The following is a 20027-nucleotide window of genomic DNA, read 5'->3' on the forward strand; positions in this document are numbered from 1 at the left end:
ATTATTTTACAAGAAAGCTATTTACCTTATTGTCACAATATCAAACTATTTTCTGTATAAAATTATACGTTAAAAAACAGTCGTCATAAAACTATCAGATAAAAAGGTTCCTTGTTACTTAATATTCAAACTATATGATAGTTTTTATGATATTTTTGTTATTATTATATACAGATTTCCTCATCTTTATCGTTTCAAATTAATTAATTAAATTTCAGTATATCACCGGGCGGTTTAGAATTAAGGTTCTTTGCCTGATGTGTTTATATATAAACAAATCAGGCGAAGAACATTAATTCTAAACCGCCCGATGATATACTGAAATTTAATTAATTAATTTGAAACGATAAAGATGAGGAAATCTGTGAGAATGAGAAAAAGTATATATATATATATATATATTATTATTAATCATGATTTCTAACAAGCAAAACATAGTTCTGTTAAGAATGTTAATTAACTAATGGCAGAGCAAAGCAATAACAAGTTAACTATTCTAACCTGACTAACTAGATGGAAGTACAGTAATAATTGTACAGTAACTTCAACCAAATAATTTGTAATAACAAAAAATAAGACTAAACTATTTGGATTGTTTTGGTCTGAAAGTTTAAAAGCGTTTTGCTTGAAAATGGTACTGTGTCATTCAAATATGCAGTTCCATGACTATTGCCGTATAACAACACGTTTAAACAAATTTACTTAAAACATTACTATAAAAGGTAAAAAAATAAAATATAAATAAGCCGTTTATGAACTCATCCCAGCCTTGGCAAGACTCTCTCGCAAAAATTTATCGTAGGAACTGGTAAGTGGATCTGTAAAAATGCTGGAAAAAACAAAATTCAATGTTAAAATGATGCAATGTATAGTTTATTCTAGTTTTTTAATAAGCAATAATATCTAGATATGACCATAAATATTTAATCACGACAACATTTTTTTTATCAAAAGAATTTAAATAATAGCTACGAGAAAATCATTAAAAAAAAATCATTGTTTTTGTGAAACATTTTTTGGATCATAGTTGAAATCAAACAAGTCAAGTCAATTTAAGTCTCTGTTCTAATGAATACTAGTATATAATGTCAATGTATCAATATTTTTAATTTGTGCTTTAGTATGTACTAAACATTATTTTAAAAAGGAAGCATCACAACCATTACTTGTACAGAATATACTCAGATGCTTAACTTTTAATACTATTTGAATTTAATTAAGTCTTAAGTAATTTCAGGAAAGAGTGAAATTACATTTCCCTAGTAATTTATAGAAATTAAGAATTAATTAAAAAGAAAAGGAATTATTAAGTAAGAAAAGGTCCCAATTGTTGATTTGTGTCAAAGTTTGAAAGAGTTATATATGGTATCAACATGATTTGTAAAACTTGCTAGAATTCTTACTAACCTTAGAATATTTGATTCTGAATCATCACTGCTTTTGTCAAGTAAATCATTAGCATTGATATGATTTACAACTGTACCATTTGGAAACTGAACCAAGATTTCTACTGGAAAACTACAAGAATTATAATTAAAGAAATCATGGTTAGTAACAACTGAAACTAGAAAATTCAGCAATTGACAAACCGTTATTAGATAAACTACATAGTAGGATTTTGTAAGTGGTCATATTCACCAATGGCATTGAATAAATGCAGTTGTTGTGCAGTAGACACAGCAGTGCTACAGGAAATCAAATCAGTTTGAATTCATGCAACAATGTAAAGGCAGACGCAAGAGATTAGTAGTCAAATCAGGGCCGTAGCCAGGATCTGTCAAGGGGGGGGTTCGCACACTAAGTATTTGGGTCCCCCCTGGGGTGGGGCCTGAGGCGAAGCAAATTTTGTTAAATGACACCCCTAGATGGCCGGAAAAGACACTCTCATGCAGCATGCTACCAATGAGCAAAACGATCGTACTTGGACTCGTGGACTATTTAAACGATAACATTTGTTGCCGTATGTTAGATGCGCGTGCTCTGAGCGGAACCGCCGATTGTTTGATCATTTACTCGATATTTTGTTTTGCGTTCAAGTTCAATGCGAACACACAAAATGCAATTCTTATTATAGCTCTATCTATAATATTTATTTACAGCAATTTGTTGAGGAAATTAAATATGCCAATGTAAATAGGTGATATTGATACATTTGAGTATGTATCGGCTGGTGGTCTAGAAAAAAATAATCGGATGCCATAATGTGAACTACAGTACATGATACCATAGATATTATAGTGTAAAATATTAATATTCACTATAATCCTCTGATACATTATACTTCATAGCCACACATAAATACTGATGTATGTCGGAAGGCTATATACTTTATGCATGCTGCCTGACTGCCAGTGATCTAAACAATTGGTACGCAGTTGTCTGGCGGTGTCCTTTGTACGAATCGTTCATCCCCCAGCTCGCTGTGAGACGCGTCAATATCATGTTACATGCAGGGACCAAACATTTATTTTTCAGGTTAAAATCGGCAATTCATTTGCAACTCTTTACAGACTATATCGCTCGAAGTACGCTCATACAGGGAAGAAGGTACTGTATGAGTTATTCCGAACGAGTTTACAAATTTTTTAATTTACGAACAACTTTTTGTACTGTGGGGCACATATTTGGACGATTTTCGGAGATGAGGGTGAGGTATTGGGCATGTCGGGGATGGGGGTTCGCAGTCGGTTAAGGGGGGTTCGCTGTAAAGGGGGGGTTCGCCCGAACCATAAAAACCCCCCCTGGCTACGGGCCTGCAAATATGTTAGGAGAACAAGGTTACGCAGGTGGGAAAAACACTTGTTGGACAGGCATTTTCGTATGTTGTATCACTGGTGGGAACAACCTTTAGTAAGATATTTCCCTTAAATACTCAAATATTTATAGGTTTCTATTCACTTTAATTTTAAGGGTAATTGTTTCACTAATAATCAATGGTGAATATGGTCACTGGACTTGGACAGAATATCAAACAAAGCTCTGTCTACACCATAAAACTAGTTTGACAAAAAAAGTGTGAGGGCACATCACATTTTGCTGTTACATAAATTTTGATAGTGTAGACAGAGCCTGGACTCTGGAAATGTTGGGAAAGCACCAGAAACACCAAACTTTCAATTCAATTAATCAACATTTTGAGTTTTTTGTATGACTTTGAGATTGCTATATTTGAACAGGATTCATCTCATCGATGACCGTTAATAATGAATGATAGAAAGAAATAATATAAAGCTAATGGTTTAATTGTGCAAGTTACAGAACCACTCGGGTGTATCCACCATCCATCACTGCTGTATGTAAATTATTGTATATGTACAACAGACTTGGCATACTTATTGTAAAGGTAAAGGCTCACTCAGCATACACTGAACTATGTGCCTATCGTTTAGCAACGTGATGCTTAGAATTTGGCTGATAAATGCATATCTTTGGTAAGTAGTGTATTTTGGTTCCTAACAGTACGTACTATTTTGTTGGTTAGTTAAATTACATAAATTTACAATTAAGGTTAACCAAATGTGAAAAATGTGTTAGCTGTTCCATTTATAATGATAAACTATCTATCTACCTGCTATCAAAACACCGGAAGCAGGTCTTTTTGGGTTGTTGATTTGTCCATAATTATTGTATTTTTTCAGGGGTTTCCCATAATTTAAGGCCAAATTATAATTTTCACAGTAATTAGTTTCATAGTACTAGAAAACACTGCCTTTATGTTTGGTAAATAAAGTTTAATGATATTTATTTTAATGATATTTCTCTTTTCCAAGATGAGACCTCTGCAATAACCTGGCAGATTTGTATTGCTGAAGTTGTCACTAAGAGATAAGAAGGTGAAAGTACTGCAGTGTTTCATGGTCCAATTGTAAGTACTGGTATAGTCGATATTTTATTTACTGTCTTAAGGTCAATAATACAGTATTTGGATTTTGGAATCTAATCAGTGCTGATGGTACACTAGTGTTTACCCAAAGTACTTACAATATATTTAATTGGAAATTTCTTCCGGGACAAGCATGGCAAAGCTTCTCCCTCGCTGGCGCTACACTTGAATTGAATGCTACTGTTATCAGTCAATATACTTACGTGTAAGCATCTAAAGAGAGTGATGCAAATTGACCAGCTGCCTGGTCAGCAGAGTTCTTCTGCAAATTCTTCAATTCATCAACTAACGACCAAGAGCTAATGAAATTATCCTGAAGGAGTTGCAGTACGGGCGAACTCTCGAGAGCACTCTCTCGAAGAGTCCGCCCCGAACCTATAAATAAAACAAATGATTTAACAATTATAGGAGCTTCAATTATTTTTCTTCCTACTTGGCTACAGCGGTGTACAGTTGCTATAGATTTACACAGCAAAAACATTCTTATATGTTAAAAATGTGAATATTTCATTTTAAATAAGTTGTACAAGATTAAAAGTCAATATTTGTAACTATATTTCATACCTCAGCAGGATTGATCATCTAATGCTCCCCACAAGAGCAGTGAATGCACAAGTTTTTTTTCACTTTCTGCTTTTCTAAATGCTTCTTCAAATGAAAAATAGGAAACCTAAACAGATCAAATTTGTGTATTAACATCTTTTCTTGCAATAATCCAAGTTGTCTAAAGTCCAGTTGTACATTGTAAGGTGGTTTGTACATATCAAGTAAAGTGTAGTCTCCCCATACCGACCACTCTTGTACAGTTTTTTTGTGAATGCTGATTTGCATTTTTTCCTAGGCCAGCCAAGTTGGGCTTAGCGTTACATACTCATAAAGCTGTATTTTATCCTCCAACATCATGAAAAATGAAGAATTATTACTACTATTCTATAATACTACTGTATTTAGTAGTTTTAATCAAGTTATTCACTTCTATAGGTAAAAAAGGGGACATTATATCTTTAACATTAAAAAAAGAACTGTACCTTTTTAAATGGATAAAGTTTAACCTCTAATGTTTTTAAAGCTTCTTCTTGTGTAACCTCCTCATCCCAAATGATGTTTTCTAATGGCTGTTTCTGACTAAGGTCAGGCTGATTCAAGATGTTTCCCTGCTCATCATAAAGTGTTATCTAAAATAGCAATCCGAGTTAACAGAAGAGGCAATTTACACAGAGGAACGCGGAACAGTAAGCAGAAAACTGCATGCTTGCCTCACGTAGAACCTGTATCTGTCCTAAGACGCTAAAAAAGAACATAGATTCAATTTTTTTTCTCGCTTACTGTTACCGCTTGTCTGTGTACAATATGTAGTTCATACAATCATACATGATGGCTTAATTTCCGAAATGCCCATGATGAGGTTTATCCAACGTTTTTACTCTTTCGTTTGTGTTTTAAAGTCTTTGTTCATTCTTAGTTTCATTGACATTAGGTCTCAATTTTTGTGTTGTTGGCAGTGTCTTTCTTGATCATGATATAATAGAGAGAAATTAAATGCAGTTTAACATCCCCTATTGAAATATATTGCTTAGACGTCTGTGTCGGTCACAGGGACAATCATAAACCCTGATACTGTTCACTAATTTGAACAAAGATCGTGAACAATGTAGAATTTTAGGATAATATTTTGCTACAAAAAATGGATCTAATTTCAAGATATGGCAGGTTTTGTCTGCAAATATTGCACTGACGTTTTGTACTCTTTATGTTTTTTTATTGGTATAAAATTTGTCATTTAATACTATTAATGTTATGATTTACAATGTCTTATCTGATTATCATAGTCATTAAGAAAGTAAGCAAATATTGTATTAAATTTTTGTTTGAATTTCAGAAATGTAAATAATGTTGTACAGTGTATAGGGAAGTGAACCAAAATCGTAATACCTGCTCTGAAGCCATATCTGCATTTAGTTCCATCTGTGGCATAAAGCCAATGTCGACTTCCATGTTTTCAGTCTCACTTGGACCATTCAACCATTCCATATCTGCACAAAAGATATGTCACATGTTACAATTCTATATAGGAATTAGGTTAATGTTAGGGAAAAACAATATGTGTCATTGTATTTATGAACTTGCCCATGATACTACACAAATTGACATTTGCATAGATACACAAGAAGAATAAGCTTGTAAGAGTATATTTTCTTTGTTATATTTTTAGATTAACCTAGTTCAATACTCCACCAATCAATTCACTGTATACATATTATAAATATTTCCTCAATTGGTTGTACCTACTACAATATAAGGAAACAAATGTTTCTATATTTATCCCTAAAACATATATTGAAATATACAACACCTTGGCGACAACATATTACCCTTTGGTGACACACTTCAACGCAAGGATGTAAGCTTGCCGCAAGTAATTGGACCAATTACGACGCAATAGATCTTCCAAACTATCAATTGTGATTGGTTAACCCAATTTGAGCCTATCATTAGGCACAATTAAATTTGAATCCTAATTAAAGACAAACTCAAGGACTTACAAAAACAAGTGACGGGTCAAGGAACTGTCACAATACTTGCGTTGCTAATACATTGTTGCTTTACTCATACATTGTTGTGTTGTATATATACAGTCGACTCTCTCAAAACCAGACTTTTCCTAAGATCCAAACGGTCCCAAAATCGTTTTTACCATTAAAAACTCATTCCAAATACCAGACTTTTGGGAAAACCAGACATAATAGGCCAGTCCAAAGGTATCTGGTGTTGGGAGAGTTGACTGTATTTATGTTGCATCCCAATAGAAACTAAGCACAAAATAAACTTGCAATCGCAACAAAAAAAACACCTACCAACATTAAGGCTCTTATTTGTTGGCACATATAGATTAAATGATCTGACATGGGTTGCATCTTTTCGCATTATGATGTTGCCCGTAAATTGTGCTGGTGTAAACCAAAATGGATTGGATGGAGGCACGTTTAACTGAAACTCAGCATGTATTCTGAAAGAAATGTGAAAATAAAAACAATTTTATATAGCTGTACATAAATTTTTTTTTTTTATGAAATCAAGGTCTTTTCTAACTAAACTATCAACATGTCTCAAAAGTTTCAAAACAATGCAAAATGAATATTCTCATAATATATATATTGGGTTCATTTATTTGTTTAAATATTTGTATATTAAAAACTAGACAATGGATTGGAATAACACTTTCTTTCACCTATCTAAATTTGGAAACAAATCTGATTTATTTCTTTTCAGTGCTGACCGCTTTATCATTCACATTTGTTTGCCAATCTTAGTATGTTTTGCTCGAAAGAAGAAAACAATTTTTTTATACAGGCCTAAGTGTGTGCAAGCTGGTGGCTGACAAGAACTGTGTAATCTATTTCCCATCACAATATCTTTAAACAAGGTGTCAAAAGTGTATTTTCCAAACTGGGTTTACAATATTTAAACTACAGAGTTGAGTTGGCCACATTCTTGCATTGCAGAACCTGGGCTGATTTACTACACTACAGCTCACTACATTTTTCATTTCATTCACATTTATTTCAAACAGTTCAAGAAAAAAAACAAGCATACATTTACAATAAGTTAAATGGTAACAATCGATAGGATTCTGTCTCTTGCGGACGATCAAAACATATTGATCAAAACATCGAGAAACTCAACAGTTCTTTTCAGAACTAACATACATGGTGTACCGCAAACTTTATATCAACAATCGATAGGAGCTTAAACTTACAGTATAATATTGCACAAAATCTTTAAAATCAGTACCGTAATACTGAAAGTGTTGTATAAAACAGAAAAAAGTAAAATGAAAGTAAATACCTAAAGACAACATCAACATAGAAAGCATTCTGGGCCCTGATAAGAGCCACGGCCCCTTGTGGTCCAAACCTTGAACGTACAAATGGCTTTTCATGGAACATTGACAGTAACTTGTAAACGATCACCTCTTTTCCTTTTACTTTTGGGGGATAGAAACGATTACTGGATATCTGCGTAGTTAACATGTTTAAGTTTGAAGAAATCACTGTGTATGCTTCTCCTACTGGCAAAACTTGATCTGGTAGAAATGCTTTGAACTTTGACACTGGAAAGCCTTCTATTGGTTTTGCTGCAACCTTCCAGTTGTTTAAGCCGATTAATGAATCTGCATTCATCTTCAAAAATAAATTTAAAATGCCAGTGAATCACATTTAAATTGAATGAATTCAAACTTACATAATGTTGTTTTGAGGTGGAAAGAAGGGCCTCACACGGCAGGATTTTTTCATTTCTTATGTTTTAATTTTATAGTATTGAGGAGACACTTCTATTAACACTTTTTGATGAAATGAACAGGAAGCAATAGGTATATTTTAAAACTATGGCAAAGCCCTGTTGAGGAGACAAGTCTATTAAGGAAAAATTATTTGCTTCGTCCTGAACCTAATAGGATTTCTCTTTGTAGTGGGAAGACCAGGAATAAATGAAATACGAACATAAACATTTTTTGACAAATGAATAAAATACATAATGAAAAATAAATATATTAATATAACATTGTCATTGTGTTTTCAATATTTAAAATTCATTGAAAATGTGTTAAAATATCAGATTATGTTTACAGATACAAATATAAATATATAGACTTACAGATAGTAAATCTTTACGTTTGGACATAGTTTCCTGAAGTAAAGGTTTAAAGAAAGATTGGACAGTGAGCACCTCTTCGTTTGGATCCACTTCCTCTTCTTCTAATAAAAACGGTTCATTTTCTTCCTGTAGAAATTACATAATTATATTGGTTATATTGGGGGTGCACGCTCACTCACTGACAGACAATCTATTAGATTCTATCAACTTGTTTAAATCCTTGATCCGCCTGTTCAGTGCTATATTTATATAGTCTTTTCTTGCTTCGCTGTCCAGATTGTTAAAGTATCGTTTAATCAATTTACTGTACAAGTTACTATTCAAGGTAAGGAAGTGACTATAGACACAGTCAACTGTATAAATACACGTCACTCAAAGTTGTGTGGGTTTATTTAGGCCTAGCCTAATAATAGATAGTAAATGCGCTACTTGTCCTTAATATTAATAATTATTTAATATTAATTAGGCCTAGCCTAGGCCTAATAAGTTTTTTCTTACCATTTCAACAAGCCTGCCAATGATGGGTTCAAACTCAAATATATCAATGTACCCATCTCCATCGCGATCAAACGATTTAAAAATTTGTAGAGCATTGTCACCAAAGTGTGTACTGAAAATTTCCTCCATCTCTTCCACCATTCGCCGGTGTCTTTCGCGTAGAAAAACCCCTACCGAAACTGCCACGATCACAACTAAACAGGCTACAATAAAACGACAACCTGGCCTACGCTTTTGGGAAACTTTTGTATCGTTTTTTCCCTTGTTCACTTTATCAGTGTCTACTTTATTCGTTGATTTGACCATTTCACTGAAATGTTAGTTTCTTTACCGATAAAATACTACATTTTACAGTAGTTAAAAAGTAAGTTTCACTACCACCCCACTTCCTCTTCGCTCGCTCCGATTTTTGTTGATGTTTTTACGGCGTGTAAAGGTCAAAGGTTAAGTTGAGTTCGCCCATCCAGAACGACGACTGACCTGGATAATTTTGTCAACAACTGGCCTAGCCTAGCCATCAACACAACTAGGGGCCTACCTAGTCTTTGTTGTTGCCCAAGGACTAGACCTACTCACACTCTTCTAGCCTAGCTAGCTAGGCTTCCTTCCTTGCAAACAAGATGAGTATTCGTGCAGTTTGGGTTGTGCCCCTACCAGGGTTCAGTTCAGAAAAAGTTATATTTTCAAGGTACAAACAAACTAACTACTAGCCTAGTAGGCTACCCTACTTAACTACTACTACTACTAGGCGTAGGCCTAAAGTATACTAATCAGGCCTACTAGGCCTACATAACATTTTTATTTTAGAATAAATTCATTATTTTGTTAGAGAAAACAATTGAACTTCTAGCTAGAGCCTAGGCCTAAGTATAGTAATATTAATAATATATAATATAGGCCTAGGCCTAGTTGTTTTGTACTAAATTTATGTTCATCCTCAAATTGAAGAAATTTGGATTATGTCTTCTACGAACCCACCGAAGCCACAGTGCTGCTCCTACCATATACACCATGCATAGCATGAACATAATTGTGACAATTTGTGTATTAGTTCTTACCAGGCCCTCTTTTACTTTTAATGAAAATGTTGGATCCAAATAAAACACACACTCATGCTCTAGAAGACATAAAGGTGACATACACTGACTTTCATAGCACGATCATTAGTTTGTTTTAGTTCTTACCAGGCCCTTTATTAGTAACATTGTCTTTTTAATTTCATTTAACTCAGAACTTTTACCACAGTTGAGCGTAGAGCTAAAGTTTTTGACGATGAAGACTATGTACATATTCCAAATGAGATAGAATTTTACAGTGCCTTGATGGACCAGCTTGGGCTACGTCAGCCACAACAACAGGTTAGTTAGCTGTACATTGTTAACCAGTCATGTGGATACTGTTGTTTTATGTTGGCAGAGATCTCTGTGCTGACACTATAATTAAGAAACATGGTTCTGGTGGTAGTACAAGTCTTCTCAGATCATTCCACTACCAACTTGATTGTCTTACTTTCAAAACCCTAAATCTTCTTGCTCCTCAAGAATTATGCCATCTCCTAACTAGCATTATTGCCAATGGGAGGATGACTCTCATCAAATCTTCACATTCCTAAACTCTCACACATACTGGACACTGTGGGAGAACAGTATAAAGGATAAAGTAATAAAATAAATACATTCCAGATAGTAAACAAAGCATTTGTGGCATTCATAACATCACATTTTTTGTTTTTGTTTTGTCTTTTCAAACCAAGCGAACCAATAGAATCCCATGTATGTTTTTTCCATCATTCAGTCAAACTTCAGCTTAAACTTTGTGTTCATTAATATTTTTTGTGACAGGTATTAGGCTAGGCCTACGTATCCAAGCTTGAAGATGAAGGATTTGCATTGTGTCAGACTATTTATAAAATCTGTATATTTATTATTATTACAGATTCCAGAACTTACAATCAATACATCTGTTCTGCCATTATAACCATATCAGATTTTATAAAAATTTTATTTTTAGTAATCTGTAAACTGAAACTAAAATGAGTAATCTTTTTTAACTGTTTGTTTTTGACAGTTTGTTGAATCTAGAGACTCTTGTAGTAAAGAATTCCAAAAGCCTGTCTTTGAATTGAAAACCAAAAATGGCGCTCTTTGGCCTGTCATCGTCTTTGAACAGGTTTGTTGAAATATATTTTACACCCTTCCGCAAATGTTTGGACCATGGAAATTTAATAAGCAACCTGTAACAGAAAGTAACTAAAGTCAACTCAAAGGAGCTCTTATTTTGACTTTTGAGGATTTGTATGGAACAGAAAAGAACCAGGGTGCTTGTGGTTTCCATACCTCATATGTGACATGATTCATAGTTGAAAGAGGAACCATTGTGGACAAGCTCTAATGTCAACATCAAAATGTAGTAATTAAGTAATAAGTATCATACTTTCTTTTTTTTTATTAGAATAGTTTACTGTTCTGTTGTTTGTCATTGGTAGAACAAGGCTGTAAATTACGACCACCACTCATTAACATGTAAGTATGCTGTTGAGTAAAGATGACATTTATTATGACTTTTAGTGAAAATATCAAATAAATAAATGGAATAGTAAACAAATTCAAGATAAAACAACAGAAGATTTGGCTATATAATCAACCAATCAAATGGCAAGGATACACCGTATTATAAATAGAATTGTTACTTTTTCAGCCCAGGATTATCTCAGGGATTTTCTTTACTAGTAAACATGGCAGATTTTCTTGGCCCAGTGCCAAGAGATGCAGATAAAGTGAGTACTGTACACAATATAAAATGAGATGTTTTACCAAATTCAATTATTCCAACTAAATTCAAACATTAACATACGTACATGGACTAAACAAATAAGACAATCATTTGGTCAAGGGATGACATAGAGACTTAAACAAGTCCTTCACTGTAATCCCTGCTCTTATACACAAGTTTACGTCTTTAGTCCCATAGAATCAATGCAAGATCAAGACGTTCATTTAGTTAAACTCTTAAATTCCGGCCTAAGCCTAATGTACCTTACATTTATATGATCTTTTTGTTTTACAAAAGTCAAATAGACATTTACAACAGTAGGCCTACTGTACCAGTAAATTATTTCTATATATCTTTTTTTTTTTTTTTATCACAAACCTTCCACTGCGAAACTGACACGATGGAAATAACGACATATACAATAATTGATTTGTTTCTGGTGTATAATCTGATTTTGTTTACAAAAGAAAGAAAATGTGTCCGAATAATTATGTGCTTTTAGTTTTCAGCTCAAATTCAAGATCTGTTTGTATATATGACTCAAGCAGCACCATTTGGTACACCTATAAACACTAACCCTGCCACAGTGAGAGCAGTACTACTAAGCAAACAGATACCACAAGTACCAAGCCAAAGCAGGGTATGTCTGTATTTATGTATGATCAGTTTGAAGCCTAGCCTTCTTAAATTGGATACATATTATTTAGCACTTCATTACTTCAACACCTTGGCATGGTTGACCCTTACCGATAGTAACGTAAGCTATTGGCATCATCTTCATCCGTCGAATTCATTTTTTCCTATTAGCACGGTCAATCGTACATCTAAACCTCTGTCTACACTATTAAACTTTTTTTTAAATGTGATGTACCCATATATGGATATCATATCACTACCATATTTGGGTGCATCACACTTTTTTTTCAAACTAGTTTAATTGTGTATACGGAGCCTAATGCCTTGCTTTTTATTGGCAAGGTTGACTGTACTGCACCGTATTTATTCGGTTGTCGGTAATGGTAAAAAGAATTAGGCACACATTCAACCATGCCCATAGAAAACTTTACATTAGATGCCGGTCAACTGTGGTGATGGAAAATGAATTTAACGCAAAGGTAATACTATCTGATAATGATTTAAACCATCTTTAATTATAGTCCTTAAATTTATAATGCTCTGCTTTTCATTCCATAGCAACCTGCATGGAAACCTGTTCTGTCAAAGGTGAAGCCACAGCTACAGTTCACAATATCTGAACAGATCCGTGCTGTGCAGTATGATTCAAATAATGTAAAAGATGTATGGGATGTCTATGGTACAGTTACTTGTAAGGTCAGGTTAACAATATTTGTGGCAATGAACCTAAATACAGTAGCTAGATGTTTCAGTCTATTTTCATGCCTAGCTCACCTGGATAAGCGGCATTGGCCTATTCTTTCCGAGAAGAGAGCTACAACTCAAATTTATAACACATTGAGGAAACACCCCTGTTAGATAATGATACATTTTATGAACCCTGCCCTCAAGTGGGAACATCCCAACACACCACCATTATCATTTCTTATAGACTACCAACACCACTTTTGGTTTTTGTAATCTGGCTTGTATGTAAGAGGTGCATGGATTTGATACATATTGATACAACCTTTGTAAAGGTCCAGTGTACAGAATGCATATGTAAAGGGTCTTACACACCTGTTCTGGCATGGCTCCAGGTTCCAGTCTGGCACTGGTAAATAAAAGAAAAACATCAATTCACATGGCTGTGGGCCAAACGATAAGCGCTTAACAGCATGAAAATGTTCAATTTGATTTTCTGGTGCTGTACCAGAACAGATGTTAAAGACCCTTAAGTGATTGATTTGGAGATCAGTGTGAGATCCAGGATTTTAAAATATAGGGACACAAAGTTGTGAAATGAAGTGCAGAAATAAATTTTTATTTTTGGATTGTATTTGCTGAAATTAAGGTCGCAGCAAGAAATAAATATACATTTTTAACAACAAAAAAGTGTAGGCCAACTGATTTATATTATAATGATATTTATAGATATGAAAAATATACAGACAAATTCTAACATGATAGAGTAGACCTGCTTAAAAACAGAAACAGAAAATTAAAGGTAGGGGTTGGATTAACTTGGGATTATACTCGGCTAATTTTGGTTTATGCAAATGACATTAATGAATGGAAATGTATGTTTCCACTGATGAATGAATAAAAAGTGTTTCTCCTCAGGCTGAGCTTGAAGGTATGATACCAGATGTAAGCATGGCATTATCAGTGCCTTCTGATGCTACTCCATTAGATCATCTGATTGTGAATCCATGTGTTCACCAGGCAGATGCACAAATAGACGGAGGTAAGGGTGCAATCATTATATCTGGAGTTCAGGGGCTGATATAAAGTCCAATGGTAAAACAATAAATGCTTTTATTTGGCATTTAATATTGAAACTCTGTTCAAATGTATATATTGACTATAATACATGTTGTTGTGTGTGCATACAATTGAGAACTAGTGTTTTTCTGCCTACCACACTGAGAGTCGCTATCCAATCAAATTTTAACCATACTATGAAAGCCTCAGTGGTCTAATGTTTGATACTCGCCCTGTAAGCAAGAGGTCGCAGGTTCGAATCCCGCCAGAGACATTTTTTCATGAAAAATATAGAATTTTCGCCGATAGCTATGATCGACGATTTGAAAATCATTTTCCGAATATGAGCACTGTTTCTATAATTTGACAGTGTAATGTTTGTATATCTGCATATGAAACACAAGATTCTGGGTTTAAAATCTTGACTGATTCTCACAGATTTTCTTATCTTAATTATTAATAATTTCCAGTATTTCATTGTGTAGTTTCGGTTTCTCTATGCCTGTAAATTCACTATAGTTTATTTTGTTGCATACAGGTATTAAATTTAGTGGTAGACGAGGAAGCACAGCCCCCTTGATGAGAAAGATTAGATTTACCCCTCCTCTGGAAATGTTCACTCTATGTCACTACACCTCGTCTTCTATCCCTCAATTGCCTATTCAAGCATACTATCAAATGAAAGGAGACCAGCAATCTGTTAAGATTCTAATACAACTCAAACTATGTAGTACAGTCAAGAACATGTTTGAGTATTGTGAAGTACAAATTCCATTTTTTAATAGGTAGGTACAGTACCAGTTAGAATGAGTGAGTGAGTGGCCGAGCGGTTAAGACAGTGGAACCGTAATTACGTAGCCATAACATCGGCAGGGGTTCAAGGCTCACTCACTCCATGGTTCTGGTGGTAGAACGAGTCTTCTCGGATAAGGACTATAAACCGTAGGTCCAGTGTACACATCTAGCTCGTGTGCACTTTAAAGAACCTAGTACATCTTTCGAGACGAGTAGGGGGTTACCCCGGTGTAATAGTACATCACAGCCACTGATCACCAACTGGGCCCTCTGGGAGACCAGTCTTTGACTGAAGAGGTTACCCAGTATAAATATAAATTTCAATCATGTTGATATTCTTGTACTAGTAAATGTATGACTTTGATTGATAATGTATTAAATAGCTATGCACAACTAGTTCCCAAGGGATATATATATTATTTGTCATCTATCGATTATAATATTATTTTAATTATGAAAATTTTGTCTCTCTGTTTTTAGCAATGACTTAAGTTTTCATGTCAACTGCTACCCTATGCCATCATTTTATGATATGTGCATGCGCAAGTCGACTGCCAAATTTGAGAACTTGTTTAGTGGCATTTTGCTGTTCATTAGTACATGAGTATGCATAACACTGCAAAGATTTACCAAAATCATGGCAGATAATGATTAGAAAAGTGCATTTCAGTTAAATTATATTTACAAACAGGGAATTATCGATTTTATTGGTTATTTTAAAACAAGAGTTTAATGTTACATTTTATGGCATGGGTCTTATCACCTAGGACGCCAGCCTTCGTACAGAAAATTAAGGATCTAGGTTAGGCCTATGCTACACACTTAGCCTGGTCTGAGCCTGTGTTTTTCCACCAGCCCAACGCTGTTGAATAGCTCCACGAACGATTGCTATTAGAGATTACAAGGTTAGATCCCAAGGTCATTACGTCATACATTCACTGGCATGTCAACGTAAATGTCCACTTAATATAAACATTCATATATCTGTCAGTAGTAACAGTTGACTATGACCCGAGTCTCTAATAAGTACTTATTCAAAGCAAGATGTATTTAATAAATTACTATGTGTTTAGTATTGAAACTCCAGCATAGCTTTAAAACTGTCAACAACAAAATTCATATCTGTTCTTTCCTTTCTCAGGTGATAATGTAATGTTTTTTATTACAGAGGTTTAATTCAAAAGGTTGATGCAGTTCAAAGTATAGGAAGCATTATTACAAGTAGTGATAAAAGACGAATTGGCTGGAACATTGGACAGAAATTTCCATCACGATTATTAGAAGTGTCTTTACAGGCCACGGTAGAATTTGGTGATGTGAGTGAAATTCAAGGCGCCAATGTTTTTGATGATCCATTCTGTGTTGATCTGAATTCATATGCACAGGTAAGAAATAGTTATTACAACCGTAGCAGTGCGAATCGAATAAGAAGCTATTACCACATTACAAATACATACAGAAACCTTCTGGTTTCATAAAATGTAGATATATAAAAAAGATAATGCAATAGATTACGTAGTATGTGTGATATTTCGGAAAGACTAGTTGTTAATTGTTGCTGGGAGTAGCATTGCTAGATGCTGTGTAGCGCCATCTATCAGGTTATGGTAATCAAAACTATTTGTACCACAGTATATGCACTAATTACAATTTGTTACTAGAGTACCATGTGATTTTTTTGTACGATGTATTCAGACTGTAGTCTTACCACCAGTGTAGTCATATGTGTGTTATTTTTACGTAGTGATCTATAATAATTTATATCATACACAATTTTGATTTATTTTATAATATAGATATTCTTTAAAATTCTTGAGTATACTCATAGTCGATGTGACATTGACCAAAGGTCAGTACAAGTTCATCCCTCAGCAAAGGTCAAATTAAAGACAGGTAAATCATTGCTGTTTTTGACACAATATTCACATTTTACTGTAAGACCACTAAGTCCTTGGACCAAGTTTATTTTTTCTATAAAAAGATATATATTTCACATATTTATAAATTTACAGAGAGAAACTCTAAACAACCCAATGACTTTCTGGAAATTAATTAACATTTGTAAAAATAAGAAAAATCCACCCAACCGAGATTTGAAGCCAGAATCTTCAACTTGATAAGATTAAAATATAACATTCTCAAGCTCTTTCCTAGAAAAACGAAATAGGATGGAACCAACGAACTATTGTGTTATCAGTTCTGATTCCCTATTATGCTAAAAAAATATCTCTTTGAAACTATGGAACCTTTTGTAGTATATAAATATCAACAAACAATTGTCCGATGTTCCACAAAGTATGGGCCACTGCCCAAATTCCATCTTTGAAGGGCTACGGGACGGTTTGAGAAATTGAAAAAAAAAACCAATCTGCAAATATGTTTTTCTATGAATTTTGGTCATTCGTATCCAACAGTTGAATTTTGCGGCAGTCACTACAACTGTAACGGTATAATGTATGCATATACATAATGATCAATAGACATACATACAACAAAAAGAATTCAACAGTTATAATCAATTTGGGCGCCTACATGATGGGCCAAAAGCAATACATGTGTTACTAGTCACGATTGCGATACTGTATATTAATGTAAAAGTGGACTGACACAGTTGCATGATGTGGTGTGCATTGTATTAAGAAGAAACTCTTGCTGAATTTATTAATACACAGTTGTTATTGGTGTCAATGATTAATTGACTAAGAAAATATTTCTCTGAAAAACTTGTTTTTTATTTCATCAAAATAAAAGTTAATCTTCGTAGGACCAACATTTTTAAGTATTCAGAATATTACTGACACATTTACTTTCATTCAAGGTACTCTTTGGAGTTGATAATATATTGTGTAATTTTATTTGTGTATGGTATTGAAACAAGCTTTCTGTCATTATTTTTTTAGATTTATTATATTCATGTAATCCAAATTATTGATTCATTGATTTATCTTTGTTTGGTTTCAGTACGTGAATTTTTCTCATCTGATTACAAGGTTTGGAATTGTCATGGTGATGCTCAGTCAGCATTTATGCCAACCCAGTTGCCATAGTAACTATATTGGAAAGAAGTTTAGCCAATCAGTGATCTAGAAATACAGTTGATTGCCATAATGATTTTCAATGATGTAATGATGAAATGTTGAATACAACTCATCAGTGAGATTGTGAGTAATAATCAAAAGTAGCTGGAGTTTACATGATAATGTGCATTCAGCCAATTCATTTGTCAAAACAATGATGATGTAATGAAGAATTATGTATGCTATAGATCAGTGAATAGGTCAGTCAGCATTCATGATATCACATACAATGATAATGCATATATATATATATATATGCAGCCATCTTTTGCATTATACGATCTGTGATAAAATGACCACTTGAAGATCTGCTGAATAATGTTAAGCTCTGCCAACACTAGTAACACTTTGTATGTCAAAAAATGTGATGTTATATGACTACCATATGTGGGCACATCACACTTTTTTTGTCAAACTAGTTTGATAGTGTAGAGAAAACTTTAGGTCAAATAATGGTAATTCCAAACAAAGAAACAGAACACATATTGAATTTGTTATAACTGAGTTACCTACATGTATAGCTTTGGTATTTCACATTATACATACGACCTAGCAGATCTCTTGCTTTTGTTACACAAGCCAATGGCAATTCAGGCTTGCCTGCTTTCAATGATTAACTCTTGGTAACTTTGCTGATGACACGGTTAAGCGCTGACGACAGAGCATCAAATTTCTGTCCTATCACCTTTCCATGGTACATTATGCACCTACATGTTCAGAGAATCGAATCCAAATAGGGAGATTTTTATTCACCAATGATGCTGTTTTAATCTGTACAACTTTGCTGAAATTGACCAAATAGATATATGATACAGATAGATAGATAGATATATCATAAATTTTATTCTTTTTGCATTTTCACAAATTAATTTAAAGTTTGGGACAACTTGGAAATAAATCTTATCTAGGGTAATCCCAGATGTCACTAGACATGATTTTATAATTTTGTTGTAATATTTATTGAATTGAATCATTGTGGTATAAATAAAAACACATCATATTTTCTTATATTGCAAGTTATCTACAAATTCGTGCCCAGTTTGTGTCAATATGTTAAGCTGAATTTCCGTCTAGAACCCAAAGACTAAACAACCTCATACAAACCAATTTCACGATTTATTATGGACACAATATGATAAGTAATTAACTACTGTAACTTAGGTAGTAAATAATATATTAATTCGTCCAATTTATTATGGACATAACCTGACTAGTTAAAGAATATTGACTATAACTTGTCAATGGTAAATTAACCTGTCCAATTTATTATGGACATAGAATAGTAGTTATAACCATGGAGGTATTATAACCATGTTATAACTTAGCAAATGAGAATTAGAACCAATAAGTGCAATCAAACCTGGATTGTTGCGCCTTATTTTCAGATTTATTGGTTCTAAACAATACCATCTTTTACAAATCATTGAAAAAATGTTGGTCAACACTATATACAAAAAGTCAAATTAAAAAATCAAAACCAGAAACAGGAGGTCTCAGCTGTATCTAAGACGAAGTGATGATGGAAATGTTAATATTGTTATATTATATATATATATTTATTTTATTTTATTAAATGTTGTAATTATATATATTATTCATAAAGATGACATTAAACTTGAAATAGGCCATTTTTTTTAGTTTTAATACAGTTCACTTTATGATATTGGTTTCACTTATAAAATTGGTTACTTGGTATTTTCTCTTCTAAGAATCTCGAACAATAGGCTTCCTGTTGACCATTTTCAACTTTATATTAAATGTCTTAATGTCTTAAAATAATAATATCCAACCGTCTTGGTACTTTAATTGCGAATAGCCTAAACCTATTCTACTTTTATTTCTTCAAAAGTTTAGTAGTGCGCCACCATATAACCAGACTGTTCTATTTTAAAGTGTAATTAAATTATATTTTAAATAAATGGTAATAAATCAAAAGAGTCAAATTGACGAGTTTTATTCAGCAAAAT

General features: G+C 33.5%; 2 protein-coding genes across 2 annotated transcripts; one reads left to right on the plus strand and one right to left on the minus strand.

Moving 5' to 3' along the window:
- Positions 1–289: 289 nt before the first annotated feature.
- On the minus strand, positions 290–9449 carry LOC140060674 (selenoprotein N-like). Its single transcript, XM_072106984.1, has 10 exons — positions 9038–9449; positions 8540–8665; positions 7730–8064; positions 6739–6890; positions 5816–5916; positions 4912–5058; positions 4448–4553; positions 4087–4258; positions 1408–1518; positions 290–829 (listed from the first exon to the last, which is right to left on the minus strand). Exons 1-10 carry the CDS (start codon positions 9341–9343, stop codon positions 751–753), a joined length of 1635 nt encoding a protein of 544 aa, XP_071963085.1. The 5' UTR covers positions 9344–9449; the 3' UTR covers positions 290–750.
- Positions 9450–9559: 110 nt separating this feature from the next.
- LOC140060196 (AP-5 complex subunit mu-1-like) lies at positions 9560–20017 on the plus strand. Its single transcript, XM_072106305.1, has 12 exons — positions 9560–9725; positions 10269–10395; positions 11105–11206; positions 11489–11559; positions 11735–11813; positions 12312–12449; positions 13004–13141; positions 14048–14171; positions 14727–14973; positions 16152–16368; positions 16780–16876; positions 17945–20017. The coding sequence occupies exons 1-12, from the start codon at positions 9658–9660 to the stop codon at positions 18028–18030; spliced, it is 1494 nt and encodes a 497-aa protein (XP_071962406.1). The 5' UTR covers positions 9560–9657; the 3' UTR covers positions 18031–20017.
- The last annotated feature ends 10 nt before the right edge of the window (positions 20018–20027 follow it).

Source organism: Antedon mediterranea, chromosome 10 (assembly GCF_964355755.1).
Source record: "Antedon mediterranea chromosome 10, ecAntMedi1.1, whole genome shotgun sequence".
In the NCBI taxonomy this organism is placed as follows: Eukaryota; Metazoa; Echinodermata; class Crinoidea; order Comatulida; family Antedonidae; genus Antedon; species Antedon mediterranea.

Excerpts from the sequence above, each read along its gene's own strand:
- LOC140060196 (XM_072106305.1), top strand. The coding sequence starts at position 9,658 with ATGAGTATTCGTGCAGTTTGGGTTGTGCCCCTACCAGGGTTCAGTTCA. Across the intron at positions 11,207-11,488 it reads CTGTCATCGTCTTTGAACAG|AATAGTTTACTGTTCTGTTG; the intron begins GTTTGTTGAAAT and ends TTTTTTTATTAG. Across the intron at positions 11,560-11,734 it reads CGACCACCACTCATTAACAT|CCCAGGATTATCTCAGGGAT; the intron begins GTAAGTATGCTG and ends TTACTTTTTCAG.